The sequence below is a fragment of the Mus pahari genome, chromosome 14, assembly GCF_900095145.1.
Source record: "Mus pahari chromosome 14, PAHARI_EIJ_v1.1, whole genome shotgun sequence".
Taxonomy (NCBI): Eukaryota; Metazoa; Chordata; class Mammalia; order Rodentia; family Muridae; genus Mus; species Mus pahari.
Genome location: NC_034603.1, coordinates 74,577,576 through 74,601,985, shown reverse-complemented (window position 1 = coordinate 74,601,985; position 24,410 = coordinate 74,577,576). Strand labels below are relative to the sequence as shown.

Here is a 24,410-nt window from a genome sequence, read left to right as displayed (position 1 = left end):
CAACCACATGATGGCTCACAACCATCTGTATAGCTACAGTGTACCCACATACATAAAATAAATAAATAAATCTTGAAAGAAAGAAAGAAAGAAAGAAAGAAAGAAAGAAAGAAAGAAAGAAAGAAAGAAAGAAAGAAAGAAAGAAAGAAAGAAAGAAAAAGTCTGGTTGAAAGGTCTTCCGTATGTAAGCCAACGTGTGTAAGTCAGGAAGGCTGGGGTTTCGGGAAACACAGAAGGAGAATGGGGAGCAAGGCTTCAGAGCATCTCAGAAAAGGACACGCCCTCCACAGATACTCTGTGCTGTTGATCTTGTCCCTGTTGAGATGGGTGACTGGTTTTTGTATTGTCGTTGCTGCCAGTAGTGGCGTTAGGGATTGAGCCCAGAACCTGGGACATGTGGGCACCTGTTCTACCATTGAACCACATCCCCGGAGTCTTTTCCAAAGACATTTTATTGATGGATTGGTTGGTTGGGGAGTATTAATTAATTAATTAATTGGGGAGCATCTTACATCACATGTGTGGTCTGAGGACAACTTGCAGGAAGCAGTTCTTTCCTTCCACCTCCTGGGTCCTAGGGATTGAACTCAGGTCATCAGACCTCGCAACAAGCGCCTTTACCCTCTGAGCCGTTTCACTGACCCTATTGATTGATGTTTGAGACAGGGTCTCTAGCCCGGTCTTGGCTCAGACTCTCTGTGTGGGCAAGGATGACTCTGGACTTCTCCTGCCTCCACCTCACCAGTGCATTTCAGGCATGTGCCAACACACCCAGTCTTATGCACGATCATGTCAGGTGAGCACCCTTCCCGCTGAGCCACATCCCTAGCCCATCCAAAGACCCCAGTAGGAGCCTCATCTATCTAAATCAGCAGGCCAGGGGAGGATTGGAAGTGCAGGAGGAGCCCACCCCCCAGAAGATAAGTGTTGCTAAGGTTCCTTACCCAGAAGAGTGACTGTCTCCATGTCTGAGATATTTTTTTTTAAAAGCTGAGCTTTATAATAGAAACACCGCTGCAGCCTGCTATCAGCAAGAGTGATATTAAACTGGCCCAGAGCCAAGCGCATGGCATAGAGCCAGCAGGGAGAGATTAGTATTGGAAGTAAGATTGTAGGCTCAGGGCCAGGGGAGGTGGTGTGCCCCCCACACACACCCCAACACACGCTTTTCATTAAAAAATAATAATCAAAAGGATGAGCAGAGTCACAGAAGAATTCTTGCTGAGCACATCTTACCTCTCCCCCAGACCACGCTCCTGAGACCACTGCCTATCTGGAAACTCGGCCTTGCGTGGCTTAACCTTAAAACGGTCTCCATAAGAACCCTTCTGGTTTGCCCCAACACTGCCATTCTTGACTGGCCCGTTTGACAGGGAAGGCCACAGGGAAATAATATCCAGCAAAACCCATTCTTACCCGAAGTGGGAGACCGTACGTGAAGCCAAACTGACTTCCAGGGAGGCCCACTCGTGGGGTGTAGACTGTGGCATCTCTTCCCTGTGTTGGTCCATCATTTTAGCACTAAGACTTGTGAAAGGCCATGCTTCTTGTGTGTGTGTGTGTGTGTGTGTGTGTGTGTGTGTAGATCAGAAGTCAGCATCATGTGTCTTTTTTTTTTAAATATTTATTTATTTTTTGTATACAAGTACACTGTAGCTGTCTTTAGACATACCAGAAGAGGGCATTGGATCCCATTACAGATGGTTGTGAGCCACCATGTGGTTGCTGGGAATTGAACTCAGGACCTTTGGAAGAGCAGTCAGTGCCCTTAACCGCTGAGCCACCTCTCCAGCCCATCATGTATTTTCCTAAGCCACTTTCTCTGTTATATTTTTAGGTTTATTTATTTATATTTTATGTTTTGCCTGCATGTATATATGTGCACTGTGTCCATACAGTACCTGGGGAGGCCAAATGAGGGTATCTCAGAGTCCCTGGATCTGGGGTTAAAAACTATTGTGAGCTGCCTCATGGGCGCTGGGAGTTAAAACCAGATCCTCTGGTAGAGTGTGGCTCCGCACCACTGAGCCATCTCCTTATTTGTTGAGATAGTCTCTAATTCAGTGGTTCTCAACTTTCCAAATACCGAGCCTCTCTAATACACTCTCTCATGTTGTAGTGACCACCAACCCTAAAATTTATTTTTGTGGCTACTCCATAATCTGATACGCGACCCCCCCAAACAACCCAGAGGTTGCGAACCAATGCTCTAACTGAACCTGACACTCCCTGATTGGCTAGTGTTAGCTGGCCAGTGACTCTAGGGACCCCCTTGTCCCCCTAGCCCCCTGTGCTGGGGGACACACGTTGCTGTGGTGAGAATTTGAATTCGGGCCCTCCTGCCTACAGAGCAAATGTTTTACACACTGCGCCATCTCATCATCCCAAGGTTCTACCTTCCTCACAGTCCAGTTGCTCAGCTAGGGTGTGAGTCTGAGTGCAGGAAAGAGACCAGCTCTCAGCGTTCTGTTGTGCAGTGGAGATGACATGGATATCCCAGGACCCTCAGATCCCGCTCGCCAATCCAGGAGCACAGCAACCACTGCCAGTACCAGGCGTCCCTGGTCTAAACATTTCTCAGAGACTGGATGATGTGCCCAGAACACCTGCTTTTGCCAAACCAGTATAAAATAAACTGTGTCAAGCCTCCCCAGCCGTCATGCCTGCCAGCGTTATGGCCATTTTGGAACCTCTCGTTGTTACAGAGATTTTTTTTTTTTCCTGTTCATGTTGTCTCTGTCTCTGTAAATATTTACATATCACTTTTTCCCTAGAACTCACTGAGAGTAAGTTGCAGGCACAATGACCCTTCACCCTTGACTACGTCAATGCGTGTGTCCCAGGAACAAGGACTTTCTTTTATGTAACCGCAGTGCAATGATTAAAACCTGGAAGTCGGACCGTGATATGACAATACAATCTGGTACACGGGCACATTTACAGTTTGCCGATTTGTTTGGTGTTATTTATTGGGGCCAGGGTTTCATGTAGCCCAGGTCGGCCTTTAAATTCTATGTAGCTGAGGCCAGCCTTGAACACCTGACCCTTCTGCCATCAAGCTCCAAGTGCAAGCGTGACAGGTTCACACCACCGTGCCCCACCCCCACCCCACTTCACTGTTGGTCCTCTGATCCGGGACCTCATGTGGTGACTCCCGTGTGCCTGGAGAAGTTTTTCTGTGTTCCATGCATTCTAGGACTGTCACTTATTCTCTGGTTTTCCTCACTGTGGCTTATGATCAGATTCCCACCGTGCCTCTTCCACGGGAGTTCGGTAGCGGTACTATGTGGTTTTGATGCACTCTCCTAGCCATGCTGTGTCCTCTTGTCTGTCATTTCAGAAGACTCTGATCGCCTTCATGTATTTATATTTATTTATATATTTAAAAAGGTTTTTGGGGGGCTGGAGAGATAGCTCAGCGGTTAGGAGCACTGACTGCTCTTCTGAAGGTCCTGAGTTCAAATCCCAGCAACCACATGGTGGCTCGCAACCATCCCTAATGAGATCTGACTCCCTCTTCTGGAGTGTCAGAAGACAGCTACAGTGTACTTATGTATAATAAATAAATAAGTTTTTTTTTTTTCAATGCAGTGTTTGTGCAGAACTGGTACTGGGGCCAGTGGGAGGGGTCATTGTCAGCAGGGCCTCCAGATGTTGTTACAAAGTTACCCTGAGGTAGAAGAGGAGGAGTCCTGAAGGCCTGCTGATCCCAGGCCTCTGACTCCTGCCAAGTGGGGACAGAGCCTTCCTAGAGTGGTTACATTAGATGTGCTGAGCTCCTGAGATTGAACACTAGGGGGACTGAGGCAGGAAGGGCATCTGAGCCCAGGAGTTCGAGACTTGCCTAAGAAATTTAGCGAGATCGATTTAAAGGTGATAGTAATAAAGCAACCTTGAGCAGGGTTGGGGAGAATGTCGCTCCATCCATAGAATGTTTGCCCGACATAAATGAAGCCCTGGGTACTGCATCCCACGTACTGCATCAACTAGGTGTGGTGGTATCCATGGATAATCCCAGCATCCACACGGGAGGAGGAGAGTTGAAGTTTAGGACCATCCTCTGCTACATAATAAGTTTCAGACCAGCCTGGGCTACATGAGATTTGGGGTGAATGGGGGAGAAAGAGAGGAGAGAGAGGAAAAAAAAAACCTTAAAATCAGAATGGATGTAAATCTGTTCTCACAACAAAACAGGTAAAATTCACTAGCTTTAAGTTTGCCTTTTGTCCTTAATTCAAGTATGCCCTTTGGATGGTCTAACCTCTTAAATACTGCTTCCTTCTGGGCTGATGATGTAACTCCCTGGTAGTAAGTATCCTTACCTCAGTTTGACCCTCAACCCCATAGTGTGGAGGGGGAGGGGCGCGCATCCTGCCTTTCCATGTGGACAATCAGGGCCCTGGTTAAGGCCTTAATCCTTTGCAGAGGAGTCTCTCAATCCACATCTTTCCGAAAAGAGGCAAGGGATCCAGCACAACCCCAGGTCTGACTGTCTCACGTCAGCTTCCATTGCCGGATACCATCCAGGCCCTGGGACCCACGGCATCATTTAGCCATGGCTTTCCTCTGTGCTGTACATTCCTGGAATATCTAATGGTTCTAGAAACTTCAGCATCACCTGAGACGCCCAACCCCTACCCTAAAGCGACTGACTTAGTTAGGGTTTTACTGCTGTGAACAGACACTGTGACCAACGCACATCTTATGAGGACAGCATTTAATAGGGGCTGGCAGAATACTGGCTTCCAGGCAGCTAGAATAAGGGACTTACTACAATGGGGACACACCTTCTAATAGTGCCACTCCCTGGGCCAAGCATATACAAACTGTAACAGCCACTGAGCAAGAACTTGTGTTTAAGCAAGCAGGATTCTATCAGGTGTTTTATGTGCACAATAAAGCATATGGTTCATTAATAGAACATCCCAGAAAGGCATGTCTTAGGCAAGGAGTTCAAGTCATCCCTCAGACTGTGGTCCCTTGCTCCTGGGACATGACTCTCAAACTACTCTCGCCATTCACAAGATTCAGCCTTAAAAATCAATTTGAAGTTATCCCCCCCCATCACCAACCCCCGGTATTCATAAATAATGAACCTCATTGGGAGAGCTTGGTCTAAATCCTACTTTTTTTTTCTCATGTAAATTTTTTTCCAAACTTTGACATCTGCTACTACTTGTTGGCTGGATCACAAGATGTCACCTGCTAGCAGACAAAAAAAGATTCAACTACCAACAAATATGCTAATTTAAAACTTAGGGTTTGAATGCAGAATTTGGGCCTACGAGATGGCTCAGCAGAAGGAAAAGGTCCTTGCTGCCAGGTCTGGTGACCTAAGTTCAGTCCCTAAAGCCTATCTAGTAGAAGGAGCAAGCCAACCTCTAAAAGTTATTCTCTGACCTCCACACAATTTTCCTTGATAGGTACACTTGCATAAACTGTAAACAAATAAATAAATAAATACCCTTGGTTCATAGAATAAAACATAGAACAGGTCAGTTCAATAGCAAATATATTTATGGTATTCATCATTTTTTCATCTGTTGTTGTTGTTGTTGTTGAGACAAGGTCCATGAGGGACTGGCCAAGTGTCAGTGGTGGTGCTCAACTTTAATCCTAGCACTAGGGAGGCAGAAGCAAGCAGATCTCTTAGTTTGAGGTCAGCCTGGTCTACAGAGTGATTTCCAGGACAGACAGGACTACACAGAGAAACCCTATCTTGAACCCCCTCCCCCACCAAAAAAAAAAAAAAAAAACGAAAATGAAAGAAGAGATGGCTGAGGCCTACGTTTCTAGCACCCCTAATAGTAATGGGGTACTCAATGGAACTTTAGTGATGACTGCTAATTAGTGAGACCCATTTTCAGACTTCAGAATTCAGCAGAATGAAAGGTATGTTGTCACCTGTTAAGTGTAACTTGTCCCCATGTTCAGAAGACAGCTGTCCAAACCTGTCACTGAACCATTTACACTAGTTACACAGGTTAGGAGACCATGGCTCCTCACAAGGAAATCAGAACGGGCAAGCTTCGACTATGGCTCAGTGGTCCTGAGGCTAGCCAAGGTGTGTGAGGCCCAATCTGCAGTGCCATTTTTGAAAAAATCATAAGCACAGAAGGGCTTGGAAAAGCTGCTTGCCAGTTAAGAATATCTACTGCTCTTCTAGAGTGCCCAGGTTTGGTTTCCAACACCCACATCAGGTGTCTTAACAACTACTTGTAATTCCAGTTCCAGGGTATCTGATGCCCTCCGCTGGCCACTGTGGGCACTGAACTCATGTGCCCACAAACAGAAATACACATAACCAAAATTAAAAGCTTTCTACAAATTGTTTTAAATAAAAATAAAATTAAAAATCACAATGAAACTGTTGCAATCTTGATACATCTGACCTTATTCCAAGACTTAAGAATCAATAGATACTTGTTCAACCTCTCTTGGATTGTTAGTGGTATGTGACCTCCAAATTTAACAAAAGCAACACCAGCCAGGACAAAAACCACCGAGTAGAGGCAATGTCTCCTTCGCAATTCCATCAGTTAGAGGCTAGTGCCTATGGGAGCGCAAGGATTCAGTTATAACCAAATGTCACCCCCAAATGAATTCATGATTACATATTGCTCTTTTACTAAAATGCCTTCTAAGAGTCACTGTGATCTTGAGAGATGCCAGGCAGATCTGAAGTGGGAGGGGCCTCAGGGCAAAGGAGGAACAGGAGCCAGGACATAGAGGCTGAAACAGAGAACACAGCATGGGGAGGAGGCGAGAGACCCTGAGAAGCAAGGGGGACCTGGGCAGAACTGGGAGGAGGGCAAGGAAAACTTCGAGGACCAGGGATTTGTTGGGTGGAGGCAGGCACTCTTGGTCTGTAATCTTAGGTCTGGTGGGGGCTGCAAAGCTCCTTCACACCTGTTATCTTTGAGTCTTGACAGCATAGAGAACACCGCCAGATACTGGAATGGCTGGAAGGACTTCCTAGGGTCCCCTATCTTCTAAGAATTAGAACCAGATATTTTCATTCCTGGGCTCTAATCTTTCTACCATAAGTTGATATGCTCCAGTGGCACCAAAGAAACTGGTTTAGTGTATTGGGAAGAAAATTCATGGGCAGGTGCATAGGCGGGTGGGTGGATGGATAGATGGATGAATGGATGAGTGGATGGATGGATGGATGGATGGATGGATGGATGGATGGGTGGGTGAGACTGGATATCAGGAAGAGGAGGCCCATGATTGTCATGTCAGAGATTAGAGGACCTGTCATGGAGATGGATGGTCAGATATAGATGCTATGGAATACATACAGCTTAGTGCCTAGCATGCTGGGAGAAGGAGAAGTGATAACACCCAGGTTCCCACCTTGGATGATTAAAAGGCCACAGAGAGATCCAGGCTTAAATCTTAGAGGATTTGGGGTAGGAGACATGACATGGTGAATGTAGATCTAAATATGTTCATTTCAGCCCAACCAGAGATGGGCATGGTCATGTGACATAGATCTATCTGGGCTTCAGGGAGGGTGTCTGAGACACCCAAAAGGCTTACTGTGTCATTAGCAATCACACCTTAATGTTGTTATAAATATTCACTATAGTAGTGTGAGCATGCAGAATTATCATAAGATTGGAATCAATGGTGGGACAATTGCCTAGCATTTATGGGGCCTCAAGTTTTATCCTAGCATCAGAAAGGGAGGGGGAGGGAGGGAAGGAGAGGGAGAGAGAGAGAACACTGCACTACTTTTTCTTAAAAACGGATGTTCTAGTCCACTGGAAAGAGAGGTAGGGTGAGTTCGTCCCTTAAAGATGACATTGAATCCGATGGATTCGCAAGAGTGGACTGGAGAGCGGCAGTGAGGCAGTGGGCGGTGCCTCCCGCTGAGGAAAGCCAATAGGAACAGATCCAGCCGAGAGCCTCCAGATTCAACCCTTAGCATGAGCCCCAGACACTGATGTCCCCCACCAGGCTAGACCGAGCCTGTCTTTCCCCCTTGTCTTGGTTGGGGAGCTCCTAGAGGCTTCAACTATCTCGGGTGGGGACAAATGGAGCTCTGCCAGGGTTCTGTGCATGGTTCTTTAGTTTGTCTTTCAGGGAGTTTACAACCCATCCACACAGAAGGGGCGGGGGGGGGGAATCAAACAAAACACAAACTACCAGGAAAACGTATAACAGTCTGTTCCTTGGTTGTTGTTTTTTTTTTTTTTTTTTCCTGACAGTAGATGCAATCTCTTATGAGTCTTAAGCGGTTTTGGGCGGGTGCCCGAAGCATTGTTTTGCCGGGAGAGGCTCGGTAGGAATGAGCTGGATGGAGACACAGGCCCTGAAGCACCTCACGATACTCATTCGGTAGATGGCAGAAGGGAAACTCTCCAACCTCCAGCGAGCCAGGCTGCAGACCTCCTCCCTTTGCCCACTCATACATGGTGACCCCAGCCAGGTCCCGGCAAGCCTTCGCCCCCACTCCCACCCCACCCCACCCCAACCCATCCACCCACCTCCACCCCTGTCCCCCGTACTTTATTCTCTTCCCTCAAGGCTGAGTTAGTCAAAAAGCTCATACCCTAATTATTCTGTGTCAGAAACTCTACCTCTGTGCAAAGCACTCATTGTGTGAGCTCAAAAAAAAAAAAAAAAAGGGACCCAGGAGACCAAAGTCACCTCCAGGAAAGAGACACCAAGCAGCGAGGCTGGTGAAGGCCAGGCAAATGTGGCCTGCCAGCAGTTTCAGGTTCGATATCAATTTGTCAACTTGAGAGAAAACCAGCCGTTCCCGCTCCCAGAGACCACCTTGTGAACTGAAATAAGAAAGAACTGGGAGAAATTGGAGCTATTTTAAGCTCAGCTTCTGAGATTTATTTTTGGACCCATTATTGATCTTACTGCGGGGAAACCATACAGGCGTCCCTGCGCCAATATCCACACCTGCCCACGGGAGGTGCCCGCCCCATCTCCTGGGCCCCTCTGTGTCCAAAGGAGGCCATGGCTCACCCAGGGAGAGGCGTGGCTCCTAGGCTGCCATCTGCATCAAAATTAGAACAAGTTCTGAATGGAACCTTGTTACAGCCGCCCTTGGAACCTAAACTTACAAGTGTGGTTTTTGGTTTTTGGGGTTTTTTTCCTCCCTACCTTTGAAAGTGTTTTTAGTTAATGAACCCAGCTGTAGCGTTTGTGACCCTGCTGTATGCTGTACTGAATGTCCCTGCCTCACCCATAATTAGTTGTCATGGCCTGGAGTACCCGATTAGGATGTTGGCAGTGGTGTTTTACTACACACACACACACACACACACACACACACACACACACACACACACCCTACTCCCACTCCCCATCCTCCAAAACAGTCTTTTCCACATTGGTCGCCGTACTGATTCTTTACCACATAGCCTCATTCACAAGAGCCTGGGGATCCCCAGGTCCCCTGGAGGTGGGGTGGGGGACCTTGAGGCATGGCTTGAGATAGTTAATTAACTGCCCTCCTCCTATCTTGCACAAGTCCCTTTTAGGCTTGAACACAGGATTCGAAATGTTGCTTCCCTCTTAGGCATCGATCGAGGCTATGAATTCTCCACAGTGGTATCTGCCCCACAATCCTCTTTATCCTGCCTCCGCCTTATCACTTTACCCAGCATCCTTTGCTCTTTGGTCTTATTGTCCCCATTCTACCCGGGCTTCACTGGTGACCTTTGTGTTGAACCTCACTGACCTCAGAGCCATGACCCTGAGTTATTCCCGCCTCTCCATCTCTCATGCGGATTGTGCTCCCCAGGCCTCTGTCTGTCATTATGAAATTCTGTAACCTTTGAGGTAGGTGGACAGTGGAAAGCACTTTTGTACCTTGGGGTCTCCCAGAAGGTCACGTTTGGTCACTGAGAACAAAGCCACATGTTCAGGGTGGCAAGCATCGTCGTGGCCTGGATAATGAAGGAAAGGACCTTGTGAGTGAAGGATTGTGGGAGTTTCCTAGACTACCATACGAAAGTCTCTAGTCAGGAGGCAGAACACAATACAAGTGTTCTGACCTCACTGTGATGGAGGTCAGAGGTTGAACTCAAAGTGTCCATGGGACCATGGTCCTCCAAAGGCCCTCTCAAGCATCCTTCTTCGCCTTTCTCCAGCATCTAATGGTGCCAGACATTTCTTGGCTTGTGGCTCCATCACTCCAGTCTCCGTACCAACTGCTCATTACTGTCATTGTATCTGCATCCTTTCTTATACGGATACCCAGCATCAGATTTAGGGACCATCTTCTACCTGCAATTCCACCCTAAGATCTTTAACTACCTACATGTTCAGAGTCCCTGTGTTCAAGTAAGGTCTTTCCCAAGCTTCCTGATAGACGTGAGTTAACGACGGAGGGAGGAGTATTTACTGTAGGAGCCTACAGTCCAGGAAGCCGACTCCTGTTTTTCAACTTTGTGTGGAAACTGGTGTTCCTGCAAAAACCTGTCCACGGACGCTTTCGGTTCACAACTTTCTCTAGTCAGAGAAATGGATAAACATCGCTCGCACGATGGGAAACAGTTCAGTGCTAGAAAGACTCGGACTTTGAGAGCCAGGAACACAAGGGTCAGGAGGAGGTGGCGGTGCTAAGTCTTTCTCCAACGTTACAGTCTCAGAGGTTCCGTTTCCTGTCTGAGGCGTCTGTCTTCCGTGAAGTGCTAAGAGCCTCACATGGGGTTCTTACCAGTGGTAGGCAACCACCGTACCAAGTTCCTGTCTGAGACTCTTACAGAGCCCAAACAAGAGGATGTATCTGTGGTTTCCAGAGCCGGAGTGGACAGAGGATATGCTGTGAGTCTGTCTGAGGATGATGGGTGGGTTCTACATTTTAGCTGTTGTGGAGATGACAAGACCCCCATCTACGCATGCTTAAAATTCATGCACACCCCCCAAACCTCGAAAAATACCACTGTAAAACTGAGAGCTGGAGAGCCAACTCAGTAACTCATAATTCAGAGGACCCGAGTTTGATTCCCACCACCCATGTCAGGCTGCCTTCTTCCAGCTTCCAAGGGCATTTGCCTCACGTGCACACACCCACACACAGACACATATGCATGTGATTTTTAAAATTATTAAAATCAAATCTCTAAAATGGCTATCTGGAACAAAAAAAAATACAAAACAAAGGCTACGATAGTCTACTAGAAATGTGGGGCTGTCGTTTGTGTTTGTAAACAACAAGATGGTACTGGATCTTCTATATACAGTTGGTTTGTTTTTGTTTGCCTAGTCTATTTTGGTTTATTTTCTTTTGTTTGAGCCAAGATTTCTTGTCACCCAGGTTGGCCTCAAACTTCTTAAGTAGCAGAGAATGATCTGGAACTTCCGATCTTCCTGACTGTAGCTCCCCATGCGGGGATCACAGGCTTGGACCATGGTGCCTGGTTTTTGGAGATGGAACTTGGGGCTTCGGGCACACTAGCCAATTTCTAAATGTTTATTTGTCCTGTACTCAACAAACCAAAGGGCTAAGATACATATATGCTTTAGGACGCCTGCTAATCTCTTCCTCGTGCTTGACTAGTTTTCTAGTTTTGTGTGTGTGTGTGTGTGTGTGTGTGTGTGAGAGAGAGAGAGAGAGAGAGAGAGAGAGAGATCCTCAGAAATACTTTTAGTGATCAATTAAGGAAGGCAATAGCTCTGGAGGGTGTGTGGTCTCACCCAGGAAAAGCTCAGCAGCTCCAGACTCCACTGTGTGCTTCCAGACTCCTGTGTGTACTCAAACTGAGAATGCCCCAGCCGCGGCAGTATACACCTATCATTCCCGTACTTAAGAGGCAGTATCTCAGGGAAGATCATGAATTCAGGGCCCAGCCTAAACTGTTAGGAGGATTCTGTCTTGGGGCAGGGAGGGGAATTAGCATAAGGGTTGCGATGCCATTCGGTGATAGAGCACCTGCCTGGTTCTGGATTCCAGCAGCAGCTCCTGTGCCAAAGTTCTCCTAAGCTCCAGCTCGCTGTCGATCTTGGCAGAGAGTTCTATTTTAGCTAGTTAAAAATGATACCGAAAATGGTTCTTCAATAACTAATATCAGAATCAGGCCAGGGGGCTAGAAGGATGGCTCAGTGGTTAAGAGCACTGGGTGCTCTTCTGGAGGACCCAGGTTCGATCCCCAGCACCCACATGGCAGCTCGCAACTGTCTGTGACTCCAGTTCCAGGGGATCTGACACAAATGTACATAAAATAAAATTAAATAAATTATATATATATATATATATATATATATATATATATATATATATGTGTGTGTGTGTGTGTTGTATGTACTTATGTACGTATGTATGTATGTATAAAGGATCAGGCGCGCCTCCCAACCATATACTTCACTTTGATGAATCTGCTCCCTGCAGTGGTTCAGGATGTAAGGCTTCTTTTCTATTGCTCCTTGGCTTCCCAAGCCCATCACCAGCCTTTGGAGTCCTTGCTCCAGGCTCAGCATCCCTTTTGGGAACCCTGCCAGCAGGCCACTCAGAGGGCAACCATCTTGTTCCACTTGACATTTCCTGTCTGCCTTGTGCTATATCTTCCCAACACAAACTCCTGCCCCACAGGAGTGGGGGATCGCTACATCCCATCCCATCCCATCCCTACCTCCTAACCCAGCCTTTCCCACAAACCATAACCCGCTGCAGGCTTCTCGGGCCTGGCTCCACATGGATCCTCTTACCCGCAGGAGTGTCCTTCAGCACTCGCTGGATGGTTCTCCCATCCCCCACACTCTTCCTCCTTCCCTGATCCAATAGCTATGACACCCTAGCAGTCCCAAGGACAGGTTTCAGGGGACCATCTCTTTAAAGTTCCTCCTGTGGTGCTTCCACAAGGCAGCAGGCTGCTAGGGTTTGTGTTTAGCAGACTTAGTGACACCCTGGGTTTGGTCCCTCGGTTCCCCCCAAAACCAAACCTTAAGTAGATAAGGCAAGAAAAAACTTTTCTTATGTTTCACACACACTGGTGTTGATAACAATCTTTGTTGAGTTTTTAATGTTTGCAACACAGTGAAATGGTAAATATTTCAGGCAATGATTAGGTTACGTCCAAATGTAATTAGACATTGTATATATATATTAAGATGCTATGTTGAGCTTCATGCATTTTCAATTAAAATTATTATTCTAAAAAGAAAAATCACACTGGGTGTGAGCCCAGAAGTAAAACATTTTCACAGCATGCAAAGGCCCCATGTTTACACATAGATAGGTAATACGATTTATTTGTGCATAATACATAGTAAACATTTTTAAACTGATAAGGTAAAAGTTAGTAAAGGTAAAAGATTTCTATGACTTGGAGAGAAAACGGAGTATTAAACGTTTAAATTTTAACAAAGGGCTGGGCACATAGCTTGGAGTGCTTGTCTAGACACATGTTCTGGGCGAGTTCTACCCCCATCCGTCCTACACAAACCAGGCATCACGGTACAAGCTGGCAGTGCTAGCTCTTGGGAGGATCAAGGTTGTTCTCAATCACATACGTAGTAATGTCAAAGCCAACCTGGGTTCCATGAGACCATGGGTTTAGAGAAATAACAACAACAGAAACAGGAAGGTCCCTCAAACTCCTGAAGGGGAGTCAAGCTATCCCTGAAGCCGAGCACAGCGTAAGGAGAGCAGAGGCAATGGCCTGGCAGGACCTTGAAGGTTTACCACTCCACTTTCCAGGAACAGCATTCCCTCAGAGCAGCTGGAGACCAGGGCAGGGGGCTGGGGGCTGGGGATGTGGGGGAATTGAACTCCTGGCCTTCAGGTTGCTTTACCCCCTCCTTGCTGGCACTGGAAAACTGTTCCCTTTTGCCTGACCTAAGGCCTAATGATGCTGTCCACCAGAGGCCTCTCCAGAGAGATGCTGCTGTTTACCCAGCATCCCAGTCAATCCAACCAGCCTTAATACCCCGAAAGCCCGGGGCAAGCGGAACGTTTGATGAGGATTAAATAAAAGCAGCTCGCCTCCCACTGCACTGCCAGATGGGACTCTGATTCTGCTCCAAGACCAAGGTCGGCTCAAGAGTGAGTCTGGGGCCATCTCTGCCTCCAGGGCTGCAAGCACCAGCAGTCGGTTGTGTAGGCACCGCACCTTAGAGATTGTGGGTCATAGCCTGGAGTCTCAGGGCCACTTCATGCAGCTTACTGTGGGAAAGGCTTCTTCTTTTCCTCCTGCCATAAGATAGGCAAACTCTTGGCCTGGTTTGAGCACCCGAGTTGGAGACTCAGCCACCCATAAGTCTAGCTCTGGGTCACATGAAGCCCCGCTTCTGACCTCAGCAGCACTCGCACTCTGTCACATCCTCTCACATAGACACAACACAGAAACATCACTGTTAAAAATGGGGGTGGTAGCCGGGCATGGTGGCACACACCTTTAATCCCAGCACTCGGGAGGCAGAGGCAGGCGAATTTCTGAGTTTGAGGCCAGCCTGGTCTCCAGAGTGAGTTCCAGGACAGGCAGGACTACACAGAGAAACCCTGTCTCGAGAAAAAAACAAAAAGAAAACAAAACAACAACAACAACAAAAAGGGGGTGGTGAGACCCATCCCATGGGTGGGCACCAATCCCTGACACTATTAATGATACTCAGTTCTGCTTGCAGACAGGAGCCTAGCATGGCTGTCCTCTGAGAGATTCCACCCAGCAGCTGACTCATACAGATGCAGACACCCACAGCCAGACAGTGGATGGAGCTTGGGGACTCTTATGGAAGAGTAGGGGGGAAAATTGCAGCCCCAGGGGGATAGGAACTCCATAGGAAGACCAACAGTGTCAACTAACCTGGACCATTGGGGCTCTTAGAGTCTGAATCATCAACCAAGGAACATACACAGGCTGGACCGAGTCTTCCCTTGACACAGAAGTACAGCTTGGTCTTCATGTTGGTCCGGAACAATTGGAGCAGAACTATCCCAAAAGCTATTGCCTGTCTGTGAGATATGTTCTTCTAGTTGGGTTGCCTTCTCTGGCCTCAGTGAGAGAGGATGTGTCAGGGTGGGGTGGGGATACCCAGGAGTGGGGGTGCAGTAAATTGTATTAGGTATTTCTGAGTGGTGGTGGTGGTAGTGGTACACACCTTTAATCCCAGCATTCGGGAGGTAGGGGCAGGCAGACCTCTTTGAATTCAAGGCCAGAACATTGTGAGTTCCAGAACAATCAGGGCTACACAGAGAAACCTTGTCTTGAAAAGGTGAAAACAAGGGCTGGTGAGATGGCTCAGCGGTTAAGAGCACTGACTGTTCTTCTGAAAGTTCTGAGTTCAAATCCCAGCAACCACGTGGTGGCTCACAACCATCTGTAATGAGATCTGATGTCCTCTGCCGGTGTGTCTGAAGACAGCTACAGTGTACTTACATATAATTAATAAATAAATATTTTTTTTAAAAAAAAGCAAAAACAAAACAAACAAAAAGAAGGTAGGAGGGATGTATTTTGTGGAAAGACAGATTTATGAAGATGCTGTGTCCTTTATGAGGAGCTGAGGCATCTTTGAGGCTTGGCATTAAAGGATAGCTGCAATTGATAGAGGATCACATGATCCTCTAGTGCGCTGTTTGACTGAGTCTTGTTTTAAATCTAGTCTTCACAAAATGCCAACTCCCCTAAAACCTTATCTTCCACCTCTGAGAGGCCCACTGTGGGACACACATAGTAGGGGTATAGTAAACATTCACCAACCCACCTAAGGATTGTCTAGACCAGATTGACCTGTGAGCAGGTCTGTAGTGGGTAATCGTGATGGTCTTAACTCATACGGAAAGACCCAGCCTGAAAGTGGGCAGCGCCATGTCCTGGTGTGGGGCCCTGGAGCGTGCAGAATAGGGAAGCCTCGCTGAGCACGAAGCGCGCATGCGCTCCCTCTGCCTCTTGCCCGTGCGCACGTGATATGATGCTGCCTCGGGCTCCTGCCACCCTGACTTCTCCGCAGTAGCTGGTTATAAATTGCAGAGATGGACTGTAAATTGGAATTATGAGCTAAAATAAACCCCTCTCTCCCCGAAGTTGCTCATCATCAGGATATTTTATCCCAGTGACAGGAATAAGGCGAGAACAGGAGCAGTAAAGCAACAGCCTTCTGCTACAGCGTCCCTCCTCACTGCCCTTTCTCGGTATGTCTTAATTAATCACATCCCAGATGCCGATAGTGGAAGAGAACAGTGGCTCGGCTGAGCCTCTGTGTCCTTTCAATTGTATCTGAAGCATAAAGTGAAACGACTGGTAGGTTTTTCTCAAAATCCCTACCCATCCGCCATCTCTGTCCTGCCTCCACTCACAGCCTCAACATACGACAGGAAATTCCGAACAAACAAAAAGCAGGTGGGGATGATTTATCTCGTGAAAAGATGTAGGTTTAGGTAGATGCTGCGCCTTTTGTATGAGGAGCCAAAGCATCTTCTTTGAGGTTTGGTATCAAAGAATAGCTGACCCCCTTTTTTTCTACTTACACCTCAATTTAAAAAAAAATAATACAATTTATTTTTTAGAATACTTTTATGTTTACAGAGAGATTGCATGACAGTACAAAGACCTCTCAACTATGCTTAGGAAAGTTTCTCCTTTGGGGAGTGGAAATTAAACTCACTGTTTCTCATGCATGCTAACATTAAGGTACACACACACACACACACACACACACACATATACACACACACACACACAGCCTCTGAACTTGGACCTTAAACCATAGAAGTTGCTAATACCAAGAATGGAACCCAGAATCCATGCATCTGGATTTCTGCACTGCTTCCATTTAGGGGGGCTGCAAACCCCACTCCAGGAAAAAAAAAATCATAAAAATAGGGAACGAAACAAGAGAATCCAAAGCTCTGGGAAGATGGTCCTTTTCCAGGAGAAATCCAGACTGCTAGGAACAGCACACATTCTGTTTACGGACAGACAGCCATGGAAAGTAAGCCAGAACTCGAGCCAGTCAGGACCGTGTGACAGAAAGGGGCTGACCACCCACACAGATCCTTCCTCACTCCCTTGGCCATTCTTTCACAGTGAAGTACAAACCTGCTCCCCCCAGTTTCTCACTTTCCTCCCTTTGCCATTACATTGTTGACAATCTTTGTATATAAATCTTTTCAGCTTAATTTAAGTGTCTTACTTTAAGACAAATTCTCAAGCATACATTTTCTAAAGTGGTTGTGTGTGTGTAGTGTGTGTTCATGTGTGTATGTGCATACATGTTGATGTGTATAACAGACATGCGTGCAGGTGTTCATGCACACGGAGGTCAAAGGTCAGCACGGGATATTCTTATCTGTTCTCTGACTCATTCTTTAGACTTATTGACTACATAGGGGCTTCTCGAAAAACCTTAAACGCTAGAGCATTCTACTGTTCCTTGGAATTGTTGGCTCTCTAATGTCTCACACCTGAAAATGTTACCCTCACTTTGAGTTCCTGAGTTCAGGCACTAAAATCCTACCCAGAAGTATTGACTGCAGAGCCAAAGTCATGTGGACTTCTGCACACTTGGTGTTTCAGGGGCTTTGGCACAAACTAAGCATCTAGAGATTGTACCAAGTTAGCTCCTAATAGAACACCTGGGCTTCTGAGCCAGGGATTAGTGAACACTCCATGGTGGCCAGAACATGCATCTTATGAGTAGTCAGACTCCAGGGTCATCTTCCTACAGGGAAACAGGAAGTACTTTGGGCTAGCGCTGGTCTTCTCAGAGGGCAGTGAAAAATGACTTTTCCATCATGGGGAGCCTAAATGGGAGAGCTGGGAGCCGTGCCCTGCACTCTCAACTTTGTTGCTGACTGACTCTATGACCTTAAGGTTTTGAACCTCAGTTTTCCTCATCTGAAAATTGGGAATATATAATAGAAGTTTTATTCATGCCTCCTCCCCCTAGGTTTACAGTGTGTTCGTTTCCTTCTTCTAGAGCGCGTTCTTTATTCTACCTTTTATTTCGGGAGCAGCCTTGGTAATTTTTCCAGGGCAGGAATGCAACCCTCACCATCCAAGCCAGATTTCTCCAAGCCAGACCCAGACCTGCCTGGAATGAGTATCAGCTGGGGCCCAAGCAGAAGGCAGAGATCACAGTTATTTGAACAGGAGGAACTTAAGATCAGGAGTTACTAATGTCTGATAGAGGCAGCTACCAAGATAGGGCAAGGGCATGAAGGTTACTGTAGAGCTGAAAGAGGAGACTGCCCAAATAAGGACCCGGTCTCCTTGGCTGAGGTGTCAGATGCTGACCTCTCTGGAGAAGGCGTGGCTGTCACCCCTCAGGATGGCAAAGGAGTTCCTTAGGGTCCCTAAACCACAGCTGGGTGCCAGTCACTGAACAACACGAAGTCTTCTGGGACACAGGCAAGGTGAGGTTAGAGGCCAGGTGTGCCAAGGGAGTTGGCCGTACACTGCCACCAGTGCGAAGCTAAAATGCACACGGAGCCTGCATCAGGAGGGCCAGGGCGAAGTGGTTCCTGGGCTGGCTGCCAGGACTGCAAGGTCATTGAGTAACGGCCCTCCAGGCACGCAGCAAGGCAGAACAACATCCTTTCCCACAGACTGTACACACACCCTCCAGGATCCAAGCCTGAACGAGACCCTTTCCCCAGTAGCATCTCCCTATCGCCCCCTATTGACACGGCTTATGTACTACTTGCTCGAGAGAGGAAATGCTCACAGGACCCTCCTAGCCTTAGAGTCAAGAAGCAGTAATGTAACGTGAGTGATTTTTTTTTTTCATGTTCTAATTACAGTTGGGGAAATAAATGGTTGAGACAATAAAGTACTTGCCACACAAGCAAGAAGATGCGCCTTCACATCCCCAGAACCCCATAGAAACCAGGTGTATTGGCATACATTTGTAATCCCAGTATTTGGGTGACATGGCAGAGAAACGAGGGTCCCTGGAGCCCACCGGCCAGTCAATAGCCAAATGGATAAGAACCAGGCTCAGTGAGAGACCCTGTCTCAAAAGATAAAGTTGGGGGTCCTAGGGAGAGGGCTCTCAGCCAATAAAAGCACCTGCTATTCAAACTAGGGAGGAACTGAGTTCATACAAGTAATTAACGAAGCATAGCCATGCTTTCCTGTAACTCCAGCTGTGTGCGGGGCGTCGAGACAGGAGGATCACTGGAGCTTGTAGGCCACCAGCCTCCCTCCAGGATCAGTGAGTAAGCCCCATGTCAAGGGAGTGAGCCAGAGAGTGACCAAGGACACCTGACACCCTCCACAGCCTATACCCGCACATACATGCTAAATTAATTCATCTTTAAAAAGACGGACAATAGGAAAGTTGATAATGACAGAAGACACCTGATTAATCACACACACACACACACACACACACACACAACTAATTACATTCGTTAAAGCCACACAGCTTGCCAGTGGCCCTCCTAACACCTGCCTACTTCCTTTCCTTTACTGGCGTAATCTCATAGATTACACCAGTGAGTGTCAAACCATGCTGTTTCTTTTGTAACTTTCTGTCTAGAAAGCCCCATCCCCTCGGGCATTCTGTTCTGTCTTCCTTCTCCTCTTGGCTTGCTCTTGAGAGACTGAGAAACCAACTCTGACTCCCACCGTCCCTCGTTTCGCAACTGACTTCTCCACAGACTCAAATGGTTCGCCCACCGTCTGTTTCATTTCCAGGCAATCCACCTGTCTATCCCAGGCAGTAGGAAAGCCCGGAAGCCCTGGACTGAAACCAGCCGTGGGAGGAACCTGGGTCCATCTGAAAGCCAAGCTTTCTATGCCTTTGAGGAATGTACCACAGACATCTCAGGGCAGGCTGGAGGTTCATCTTCCCTGACCAGTCTGCAGACACTTGTCCATAAGGCCTCTAATTTTAGAATTTAGAACATATTAGGAGAGTAGGCAGTTGGGGGTCAGAGGAGGTGACTCACTGATCCCCAGGACCAACGTAAGAAGCTATGTGTGGTGGCATGAAGTGCTGGGAGATGCAGGGGGGTCCCAGCAGCTCACTGGTCAGTCTGCCTAGCTTAAGGTCCGCTGAGGTCCAGATTCAGTGAGACACCGTGATTCAAAAATAGCTGGTGAGTGAAAGAGAAACCCTGGCTCTCTCGAGTCGTGTATGGCGCTTGCGCATACACACCAAAATAGAGGAAGGAGGAAAAGACAGGCAATAGAGCAAACAGATTTGGCAGAGTCTCCGGGATGACCACTAAGCTTAAAATGCTCACCCGACTCAGATAAAGAACCCTTGGGCACTGCCCCTCAGAAGGCTGTGTTAATAAGGCAGCAACTGTGCGTCAAGACAGTGTTAGTAGGCATCTGCCGTCTTGGTTTTTGTTTTTTGTTTTTTGTTTTTTTTTTTTTCAAAATGCCCCCATCATCTGTGGAAGAGTGTGACGGGATCCCTGATAGTGGAATGAGATGGGGTACAGGGACTTCTTCCAAGGATAGTGTGGCTCTCCAAATCTAGTCTGCTTAGCATCCTCAGAAGCTGCCTCATCGACTCAGACCAAAACATGGGGTGTGTATAGCGATTAATAAGTGTTCTAGAACTAAAGAACCTAGCCACGCTGCACCCTGTTCACACACAATCACACTCTTAAATGATCACGAAAAATACACGTGTGAGTTGGGATGTGGTTCCATTGGTAGAGTGCTTGCTTAACATACATGAACCCCTGGGCTCAGTCTAAGTATCTCAGAAGACCAGGCATGCCAACAAGTCTGCAACCTCGGTACCGGGGTGGTGGAGGCAGAAGGATGAGAAACTCAAGGTTGTATTTGGCAGCTTGAGCAACAATGAAATCCTGTCCCAAGAAAGAAAAACACCTGGGTGGTGGTGGTATAGCCCTTTAGTCCCAGCACTCAGGAGGCAGAGGCAGGTGAATCTCTGTGAGTTTGAGCCCAACCTGGTCTACATAGCGAGTTCTGGGACAGGCAGAGCTATGTTGAAAGACCTTGTCTCAAAAAGAAAAAAGAGAGAAAAGAAAAAGTATGAGAAGAAAATATTTAATCCTAGGCAAAGGAAAGGGCTTGTGGTTTATTTTCTCTTTGCTTGTCTCTGTTTCCTGCAATGAGGGTGAATTTTTTATGAATTAGAAATTAGATACCTAAAAAAGTTAATGAGGGCCTGGTGAGATGGCTCAGCAAGTAAAGGCATCTGTTGCCAAACCTGGCAACCTGAGTTCGATTCCCCAGGACCCACATGGTGGAAAGAGCCAACTCAACCAGCTTGTCCTCTGACCTCCACATAGACACCATGGCATTCATACACACCACACACACACCACACACACACACACACACACACACACACCACAACACACACACACATACACATACACACACAACACACACATATACATACAACACACATACACCCCACATACACACACCACACACATACACACACACCACACACACACCATACACATACACACACACCACACACATACACATACACACCACACACATACAAACACACACACACCACACACACAAAAATAAATAAATGCAATAAGTAAGTAAATACATAAGTAAATGCAATAACCTTTTTAAAAATATTTATTTAACAAAAAGGTCCTCGTACGTTTCTCCTCTAATCTTGGGCTGTGTCTCTGCTTTTTGTCTCGGCTCTGCCTGTATGAGCTGCCAAAACTCAGCAGTTTTCAAATTTTTGGAAGAGCTTTTTGGAAAAGATTTGTTTCCTCTTTCTTGAACTTCTAAAAACAGCCCACTTCTTCATCTCCCCCTCAGCGTGCGATGACAGATCCTACACCTGCCTCTGATGCCACACAACCTAAGTGAGGACTAAGAACCCATCATGATTCTCGCACATGCTGTGGCAGGCAAAGCCAGCGGGTGTGGGCTACGGGAAGGTGCCCCGTCAGATGCCTGTGGCCCTAGGCACGGATGTCCTAACGCCGGAGCTCAGCAAGATCCCATCTGCTAATCTCGGATGTGTTGCTCTGTCCTTTCAGATTTTTGACAGTGAAGCCAAAGACCTCGAGAGAGAAGTGTGCTTCATCGATATCGCCTGTGATGAAATTCCAGAACGCTACTACAAAGAGTCTGAGGTAAGTAGCCATAATAGAAGCAATTCGTTCATTCATTTGTTCATTCATTTATTCCACTGTGATTGATGAAGCACTTTTCTCCTAGGACACTAAGTCACTTCCATGTGACTTTTATGTTCATTTGGTTAAGTATCAACATCTCACTGGTTCTTTAAGATTGATTTGTGTGTGTGTGTGTGTGTGTGTGTGTGTGTGTGTGTGTGTGTGTGTGCAGCTGTGCGCATGCGCGTTTTCTGTACACCAAGTGCATGCAGTTCCTGCAGACGCCAAAAGAGGGCGCCAGATCCGCTGTTATGGATGATTGTGCGCTTCAATAGGGGTGCTGGGACTTGAACCCAGATCCGCTGGAGAATCAGCCAGTGATCTAACCACAGAACCTTCTCTCCATCTCTGAATTTGTTAATGCAAGTTCAAAGTGGAGTCCCCGAGCCGCCCTTTGTTTGCTTTTGGTCTTCCTTATCCTCCCAAATTAGTCGTGAAGTCAGGGTTCCTGGAGCTAAGCATTCATCACATTGGCCTCTCGGAATGCAGCAGCCTGTCTGTGTGAGGGCACAGACAGCGTTACATTTCTGTCTTTGGTGTTTAACATAAAGTAAATCCTCAGTCAAGCCTCCAAACTTTGATGGTTCGTGTTGGCCCAGAAACCATCCTTCTAAAATAGCAGGCACCTTCCCGAGGGCTTCTCTTCTTGCCTGGGAATGGATGAAGGAGACCAACTTCCCCTCTGGCTTGTCTCCTCCCAGTCCGCCTTCTGCCTCACCGCTTACCCTTTGTGCCACTGTAGATGTCAGTCATTATTTATATCCTGTTAGTAGCTTATTAATGGCTGCTGATGGAACTTGAGTGGCCCGCTTGTGAACGGTGTCCCAACCCTGGGATGACAACAAATGCAGGGCTATTTTTGTTGTTCATCTACACACAGCCAATCATAGTATGTTTATCGGGGCCCAGATTTGTCCTTGAGCTCTAATGCGTGAACCTTGAAGTTCTCCTTTCATACTCATTAGAGCTGATGGAAAATGTCATGCATAAACCCATTAAACGTAAACTCCCGGCCACTGAGATGGTTGTACGGTTAAAGGTGCTTGCAGCCAAGCTTTGAGGCCCTGAGTTCAAGCCCCAAGACCCCACATGGTGGAAAGAATACAGACTTCCTCTAATCTCCACACCCACACTGTACACACTCGAGCACACACACACACACACACAAGTAAATAAATAAGTGCATAAAGAATTTTTTTTTTAATTTCAACATGAATTCTAGTTGGTTACAAACTGGACTGCCCTGTGGTTTAGATCTTTACCTGCCTATTTGGGGATTTATTTGTCTGGGAAAGCCTTACTTGGTTTTAGCAGATGCCCTCCTGATTCACTAAAGGCTGGAGATCTGCTAATTGCTTTAGATCCCCTATGGTAGGTAGCTCTCCCTTCACACAAGCCGCACAGAGACGGAAGCTCACGGCTTCCCCATTCTCGAATCTCACCAGCCACTTTCACAGTGGCTCCCAGAGAATGCTCTCGCAACGATTGTTGAAGGAGTGAGGGAGGCTGAGGGCTTTGTATTTCCTTCCGGTGGTCGTAATTTCGTAGCAAGTGCCATTGAAGAGAATGGATCTGTCGCCATTAAACTACCAGTTGTGTATCAGAGATATTTCTTCCCGTAGTGTGAGACTTATGGATTACTCTACGGTCGATCCTTCCAGCATCTTAAGCAAGGGCACCTTGGGCAGAAGCTGGTAGCAGGGGGTGGGGGGTGGGGCAGGATCTGTAGTTGTGGGGGAGTTGGGGAGCCTTTCACAGGGTGTTTTTTTTTTTTTTTTTTTTTTTTTATGCTGATAAATCCGGACCATGTTTTTCTGAGGTGTGCCTTTCCACCAGTCTACTCTCCCACACACTGTCCCCCAGGCCAGAGGAGGGGACCGAAGCTTTCTGTCTCTTCTTCCCACTTCCCCCTGGAAACCTCTGAGCCTCCCATTAAGGTGACCAGAGCTGGGAATTTTCCACTGGCTGGCTGCTGCCTGACAGACCTACTGCCACTACGATCTGGGATCTGAGGGATACTTTAGGGACCCAGGATCAGCTGATGGCCCTGCCTAAGGGTCTAGTTAATTCTCGTTCTGCGGGGTTCCTGTTTCCTTCCCAAATCTCAGCCTGAGCTCCCAACACCTCTCAGACCCAGGTCATCCTTCTTTTATACCGTTTTGTTTGTTTGTTTGTTTGTTTCTTGTTTTTTGTTTTTCGAGACAGGGTTTCTCTGTGTAGCCCTGGCTGTTCTGGAACTCACTCTGTAGACCAGGCTGGCCTCGAACCCAGAAATCTGCCTGCCTCTGCCTCCCAAGTGCTGGGATTAAGGGCATGCACCACCGGCCTTTTTTTTTTTTTTTTTTTTTTAATTCATGTGTTT

At 47.1% G+C, this 24,410-nt stretch overlaps 1 protein-coding gene across 5 annotated transcripts in view; it reads left to right on the top strand.

Annotated features, from left to right (window-relative positions):
* The window catches only part of Pitpnc1 (phosphatidylinositol transfer protein cytoplasmic 1), a 266,327-nt gene that overhangs the window by 198,926 nt on the left and 42,991 nt on the right, over window positions 1-24,410 (top strand). For all 5 annotated transcript variants that reach the window (XM_021212531.2, XM_021212530.2, XM_029546167.1 and 2 more), the window contains exon 6: window positions 21,911-22,006. In XM_021212531.2, coding sequence (XP_021068190.1) covers window positions 21,911-22,006 — 96 coding nt within the window. The remainder of the gene's footprint in view (window positions 1-21,910; window positions 22,007-24,410) is intronic.